This window comes from Tupaia chinensis, unplaced genomic scaffold, assembly GCF_000334495.1.
Source record: "Tupaia chinensis unplaced genomic scaffold, TupChi_1.0 Scaffold146177_1, whole genome shotgun sequence".
Lineage (NCBI taxonomy): Eukaryota > Metazoa > Chordata > Mammalia > Scandentia > Tupaiidae > Tupaia > Tupaia belangeri.
In genome coordinates, this window is record NW_006206032.1 from 2,285,218 (window position 1) to 2,292,563 (window position 7,346).

At 37.2% G+C, this 7,346-nt stretch overlaps 2 protein-coding genes and 1 long non-coding RNA gene across 8 annotated transcripts in view; 1 reads left to right on the forward strand and 2 right to left on the reverse strand.

Moving 5' to 3' along the window:
• Window positions 1–7,346, forward strand: part of NLRC4 (NLR family CARD domain containing 4) — a 48,629-nt gene that overhangs the window by 36,993 nt on the left and 4,290 nt on the right. For 3 of the 4 annotated variants that reach the window (XM_027768418.1, XM_006168808.3, XM_006168806.3), the window contains one exon: window positions 2,338–2,650. In XM_027768418.1, the coding sequence (XP_027624219.1) occupies window positions 2,338–2,633 (296 nt within the window). In that variant the 3' untranslated portion in view covers window positions 2,634–2,650. Of the gene's footprint in view, window positions 1–2,337; window positions 2,651–5,721; window positions 5,759–7,346 lie in introns of those variants that run through there. The other variant, XR_003547963.1, reaches the window with a different exon arrangement.
• LOC114006209 (uncharacterized) lies at window positions 3,000–5,983 on the reverse strand. Its single transcript, XR_003547964.1, has 2 exons — window positions 3,658–5,983; window positions 3,000–3,497 (listed from the first exon to the last, which is right to left on the reverse strand). It is a non-coding gene; the product is annotated as an uncharacterized LOC114006209 (long non-coding RNA).
• The window catches only part of SLC30A6 (solute carrier family 30 member 6), a 41,527-nt gene continuing 40,542 nt past the window's right edge, over window positions 6,362–7,346 (reverse strand). For all 3 annotated transcript variants that reach the window (XM_014584277.2, XM_006168805.3, XM_027768419.1), the window contains one exon: window positions 6,362–6,997. In XM_014584277.2, coding sequence (XP_014439763.1) covers window positions 6,497–6,997 — 501 coding nt within the window. In that variant the 3' untranslated portion in view covers window positions 6,362–6,496. The remainder of the gene's footprint in view (window positions 6,998–7,346) is intronic.

The following is a 7,346-nucleotide window of genomic DNA, read 5'->3' on the forward strand; positions in this document are numbered from 1 at the left end:
TCTTTCCCTTTCTCTCTTTTGCTCTGGTCAAATTTAATAATAATAATAATCAACAATTATTTAAAAATAAAGAAAGAGAAGGGAGAAAGCTGGGCTACAAAGAATAGTCTTATGGGAGGGAAAAAAGAGGAGTCCTTTGTACTAGTTAGGTAGTACAGGATAGCTAGTATACCAGAGACCCACAGACCCAATTATACCATGGCTTACAGACATAACTTGATTTCCCTCTCATCAAACAGTCCAGAAATAGCAGTCCAGAAATGTGGGAAGGCTTTGCTCTGCACTGCAGTCTTTCAGACATGGAAACCTACTTTTTCACTCCTCGATTCCTTAAAGTGTTATCCCTCACTACATGACCATAGCTAGGTTACTGCCATATGAGCCTTTCAATATAGTGGAATTGGGGAAGGATGGAAATGGAGAGCATTTTTTTCCCCAAAGTATCATGGAAGTTTTGCCTATATTTTCCAGGCAAATTTAGCCATTTCTAGCACAGGAAGTTGACTCTGTAACTGTGGAATAAGGAGAGACAGATTTGGAAAAACTGGTATTGTTTGACTTTTCATGGAAACAAATGTGAAAAAAAGGGTCCAAAGTTGGTAGCATGCTGACCATCGTTAAGAGACTTGAAGGTTGGGACCAGCAGTTGGTGTAATGGCTATGTTGCTGGACTCCCACGTAGTCGACCACAGTTCGCGTCTCGGACCCGGTGGCTTAAAACTCACGCCGGGCGCGCGTGCGTGCCCAAGATCCCTAGAGGAGAATGGAGGAGAAGGGATTGTGGCGTGGCCATCTCCCCTGGGGGGTGATTTCTTGCTTTCTGTCTCTGTCTCTGTCTGGCCAGCGCACAAGCCCTATAGCAAAAAAAAAAAAAAAAAAAACTTCTCCAAAAAAAAAAAAAAAAAAGAGACTTGAAGGTTACCTGAGAATGATCCTACCCAGTTTTGCCCACTTTTGCCACACCTTGACTTGGTGAGACCGAGTTCATTCACTTCAAGTGTCTGTGATGAAGAACCTGAAGAGATTTCTACAGTCAAGACCTTATGAGGGCCACCTCTGTGGTCTAGTGGTTAAGGGGACTGGATCCCACATGCCTGACTTTCTTACTCACCCAGCAAAGGCTGGGAAAGAGGGTAGGGCTAATGCTTTGCAAAGTCTAAGGCGCACAATTCTTATGCTGTCTGTGTGAAATCCTGATGTTGTACATTGGTCTATTTGAGTGAGGGGGCATGACCTGAAAGAGAGGTATTTTTTTCTCATTGTAAGACTGACCTGCATTCCAGTACCATCTAAACTAGTAACATGGGAATAAAGAATGAATACTATGAAGCCAGCAGGTGGCATGGTGATTAAGGCAATGGGCCCCCACATGGCCAACTGTGGTTTGAACCCTGGACCTGGAGGGTTGAAAATCACGCTGGGCATGTTTAGATGCATGCCCAAGATCCTGAGAGAAGACTAGAGAAGAAGGGATTGTAGTGTGGCCATCCTCCCGGGGGGGAGGGGGAGGAAATTCTCCTCCCTCCCTCTCTCTCTGTCTCCAGCGAGATGTGCCCTATGGCAAAAATCTATTTAAAAAAAAAGAAAAATAAGGAATGAACTCTAAAAAGGCTAGCATTCTTTGTGTATCAGAAGGGTAGGAGTTCCACATTACCTCTGTAGGAGGCATTTTAGGGTGCTCTATTATGCAGGAAAAAGAGAAGCTTCTTGAAAAGGTTGAGAAAGTTAATACACACACATCTTTGGCTACTGAAGGAGGTTCACTTACTCAGGTTTACAGTCAGGAACATTCCACAACCAAAGAAACAATAGACAGTGTTTGTTTCTCCAAAAAGGGAAATGACCTAATAGCTCCAAAGTCTTACTCCAGTTTTGAAAACAAGTACTGAATATTTAATAATATTTCTTATACTTTAATTTTTTAAAGCAATCTTCTATGTCCTTGAGGAGCAAAAAAAAAAAAAAAAGATGTAAGATGTAGCACATTTATATTTGTTGGCCATAATACTAATTACTATTTATCAGATTCCTTTACATATTAGGAAAAATATATAATGTGTAAGTATAACAGATCACATGCATAATCTCTATCTGTACAGAATGATGATTTCATTCTGAGGCAAAATACTGAGATAAACATGGCAATTTCAAAATAAAATATATATTTATATAATATATAAAAAATCTAAACATATTATAAAATACATAACATATACTTTAGATATAATACATATTTATAATGTATTTGAATATCTATCTATATATAATAAATACGGAAACTATTTCTCACAAAATCTTTTTTCCCTTCCAACTAATAATAGTTACTTTTTCACCTAGGTACATTTTTTGAAAAGAAGCCTCTGAAAAACTTACAGCTGTTGGATTTGGCGGGAAATTGTGTGAGCAGTGATGGATGGCTTGCCTTCATGGGTATATTTGAGAATCTTAATCAAATAGTGTTTTTTGATTTCTCTTCTCAAGGATTTTTCCCTGATGCAGCCTTGGTCAGAAAACTTGGCCACGTGTTATCCAAGTTAACCTTTTTGCAAGAAGCGAGGCTTCTTAAGTGGTACTTTGATGATGATGATCTAAGTGTTATGAAAGGTGCTTTTAAATTAGTAACTGGTAAATAAAGAATACCCTATGTCAATGAGTGTTCTGGGGACCCTCAGTAATTTCAGCCTGATGATTAAAAAAATCTTACAAAATGAAGAGAAAAATGAGGACGTGGGAGTTTAATGTGATGCACAACAGTTCTGTCTCATCTGTCCCAAGACTATCAGCTCCTTTAAGGGCTTTTGTTTATCTTTGTATTACCCTTGACCTCAAGAATACTGAGTCTTGAAATTGAGATCTGTATGCATATCTACTTAGTATACTGCCTGGAATGTAATCGACTACACAAGTATTTGCAGAATATGAAATTAAATTACTAATGAATAGTTATTGAATAAAGTTACAAACCAAAAATTATTTAAAAGCAAAGCAAAAACTCCATGTATGGTCTTTAATTCAAACAGTTTAATTCAAACAATCTGGAATGTAAAAAGCACTTTCTCATATGAGATCAGATTTCTCAAAAAGATAGACATTCTTTTGTCATGCAAAAATCGGCAGTTTACAACAGCTAAATCAGAGGCTTGAAATTCAGGTCTTCTCTTATAGCTGGTACATTGTATTTATGTCCAACCACAACTTCAGAGTGAGGAAGAATGGGAAAATATATCCCATTCTTTTGTACACTATGGAAGCTAGGAGTAACCTACCCTAATCTTTCTCCAACACTCCCCAAAATAATCCTTCCTCAGAAAGAAGTCTAAAACACACACACACGTGCGCGCGCACACACACACACACACACACACACACACACCATCAAACAACTTTTTAACCTAAACAAATTTAAGCCAAGGCAAATCTAAAAAATAAAAAATAAAGAAAGAAATGAAAAACCTACATGGTGTTACCCTGCAGTTCACTTTCTCTTTTCATGGCACCTCAAATTAATGGCTCACACACACACACACACACACCATCAAACAACTTTTTAACCTAAACAAATTTAAGCCAAGGCAAATCTAAAAAATAAAAAATAAAGAAAGAAATGAAAAACCTACATGGTGTTACCCTGCAGTTCACTTTCTCTTTTCATGGCACCTCAAATTAATGGCTTGGGTGTTGGTGTAGGCAACACTTGGCCTGTATATTGAGGTAGTCACTAGAAATAAATTCTGGGCACAATGTTTGTTTAGCAGTGTTTGTTTGGGCACATATTTTACAGATTTAAAATTTTCATAAAATTTTAGAACAAGTATTTTACAGATCAACTAATTAATCCCCCTCCCAACATTATAAATGAAAAGCTCAGAGAAGTTACAAGATTTGCCCATGGCCAAGTACTTACCTAGTAGTAGCCTTTGGGGCTGGAATCCAAATCTCCTGCCTCCTAGTCCACTGTTTTTTTCCATTACAATATAATGACTTAAAACTGGATTAATCACACTTCAAGGAGCTTACTCTTAATCACAAACCAAGGGCTGAGAATATTTAAATCAAACTTCCTTCTTTGTCTACCTTAAGTGACTCTATGGTAAGATTTACTAGTAAGGTTGCTGCCTAAAGGCCTATGCTGGGTAAGTTTCTTATTTTCCTATTCAGAAGTCAGCCAGAGCTTGGCTAGTATTATACTTCTCTATCTGATAACACACGAACTAATTCTACCAGCAACAGTTGGCATTGCTGATTTTGAGCAAGTAGAGCCAATTCCTTCACAACCCACGGGCAACTCGAAATGTCCTTACTCAAACAGTGTAGGTAGGTATGCAAGCACCTTTGGTGGGGTAGTTGAAAAGTTGTTGCCTTTGAATGGGTGTTGAGGAAGTAGGCATAGAACCTCACACAGAACTATGTCTGTTACCTGAACACTTAAAATCCCATGGGGATAAAGACGGCATGTATGGGGTGGCTGCACATAGTTGTTAATCATGCTTATTAGTACATGGTAGTTCTTCAGATTTCATGCATGACCCCAATTCACATTTAGACAAGGTCATTGGAGGAAATCACCCTGTAATAGTAGACCAATAACAGGAATAGTAATAGTTGAACAACATAAAATAAAGGACAGGTTGCCATATTACATTTCATAAAGCTTCATTTTCCCCAGTAGCAAGGCAGCATGAGCTGTGTTTCTTCAGCAGGTCAAATATTTGAACAGGTTGCAGATGCCACAGACAATGACCAACTCCTCACCAAGCAAGGTAGTTAGGACATAGTCACTTATTACCATAAATGACTACAGTCTACTTGACAGAGATGATTTAGTGGATATTTGTTATTCCACTATGAAGAAACAGGGTCTGAAAGTGTTATTCCTATGTAAAAGATGATGAGTTGACTGAAGAAACTGATGCAAATTCTACAAGAACTAAAATTTTCTCTAGATTACTGATAGCCGGGGAAGTAAAAAACCATCCAAGAGCACTGAATTGTAGAAATGTCAAAGTTCCCTTTCAAAATCCCTTTTTAAAATCATAATTGAAAACTCATAATAAAAGGAAAGAAACAAAAACTCTTACAAGGAACACATGGCTGTTGCTTGTTATACTTTTGGAAGTAATACTGGTTAAACTGGCAAGTCCTTGAATACAACCAAAAAATAAAATAATCTACACGATTGTCTCACTTCATCACACATTTAACAATTCACTATTTTTGACAATGCAAAACAAAGTTAAAAACCTTACTACAGACCTAACAGTGGTGTATTCTATAATCTAAGGTCCATTATGCTTTGGTAAAATTATATAAATTATAATACTCAAATTCTTTATGCAACTTTGAACAGATATTAAATTCCAAATATGTATGGAATTTCATATATTTTGGTAACATATTTGATATATCCTGATAATAAAGTGAGAAATTAAAAAGTCAGCTAGTGAACAGGTGACAATAAAGATAAATTTTATCATAATGCACTTGATTAAATATAACATAAAAGCTGGGATTCTTTCATTGCAAATCATTGAAGGTTTGGTATCCATTTAATCAAAATAAAACATGGAGGACCATGGACTATTGGACTATTTATAAATGTGTTGAAATTTTTTAATAAGAAAACTTCTTTAACAAAGATCCTGATCATTAAAAAAAAATTGTGTTAGATAGTAGACTGTGTTCCAAAATTTCTGTTTAAAAATTTTGCTTTTATTTTGTAAGGTCTAATTCAGGAGGACCTCAAAGACAAATGTAGCAAGTAAGTTTGGAAAAGCTATAAAAGAGACTAACTTTTCAAATGAATTTTTTTTCCCTTTCCTAAAATGTGTATTATTCAAGAAGCATGTTTATAAATTTCACTGAAGAAAATATTGTATTCTTAGTAATGTGACAGATCTACTCCATCAAGTGGGTCACTTTTTTTTTCTTTTCTTTTTTTGGAGAGGCTTTTGCTATAGGGCGCATGCACTCGCCAGACAGACAGAGAGAGACAGAGAAACAGGAAGTGAGAAATCACCCCCCGGGGGGATGGCCACGCCACAATCCCCTCTCCTTCATTCTCCCCTCAGGATCCTGGGCACGCAGGCACACATGTCCAGCGTGAGTTTTAAGCCACCAGGTCTGGGACTCGAACTGCGGTCACCTACATGGGAGTCCAGCAATATAGCCATTATGCTAACTACTGGTCTCCAAGTGGGTCACTTTTAAAGGTAAGGTTACACTGCAGCAAACTGCAAAACCAAAGATAGCAAAATTCAAATGTAAAGAAACACGCTTTTTACAGGAAGCCTACCTAAAGCCTATAACATTTACAGGGTTCTCACTGCCACAAGTACATTTTACAAAAATATAGTTTCATAGATTTCATGAAATGTGAAGAAGCATATAATTCTCTAACATTTAGAGTAAATGATTGAACAGTCAATGCAAAGTTGGATTACTAAATCAACTGGAAGTCAAAGAGTCAGTATTCCTCATAAAAATAAGTTAGAGAACATCATGGTCTTGGTTGTCCAATTCTACTGTTAGTTCCATATCGACTTGGTATATTTGTAAAACCAGTCCTGAATCCTTGGGTTGCTCCAATTCCTGGAACTCCAAGTCCTTGATTAAACATGCTGCTATAAGGTGTATGTCCATGATTAAACCCCAAACCATAAGGCCTAGTTTGTGTATTTAGAAGAATAACTGGGCTCACATTTTTTCCAGGAGTGTTGAATGAGAATTCTGGAGGTGGACTACTAGGTTTAGCTGGAGTTGATGTGACAGGGTTCAAATCATCAGTACCCTTTAAAAGAGGCATTGGGATTATGTGATGATCTGAAAAGTTCAGGACATTGGCTGCCACAGGTCCAGACAATAAGGCAGGCCTAATCCAATCATCCTTGAAAATTTGAACAGTCAGAGTAGACACTAGTGTGTAGAGCCTGTTGGTCACGTGAGCAAGAACCATTTGTTCATTTGCATCTCGTCGGATTCTTACATGCACTGATCCAGCCTAAAAGGGGCAAAACCACAGGAAAGACACTACTTAGAATTATATCAATGGAAGTGCCATTAGAAATAAACCTTTTACTTGTGATTTGGTCAGTACTTAGTATTTCCATTAAAATGAGAGAAAGCTTAACGATTCGGTATTCTTTTTTTTTTTTTTAATTAAAGTTTTGCATGCTGAACAGAGCAAGAGAGAAAAATAGAAGAGAAAGAAAAAGAGAAAGTGAAAGAGAACGTGAAAAATCACTCCCCAGCAGAGATTGCCATGACAGAAGTCCTTTTCCTCCATTCTCCTCTTGGGATTTTGGGCATGCATGTAATTTTCGAGATGCTGCATCTAGAACTCTTAACTG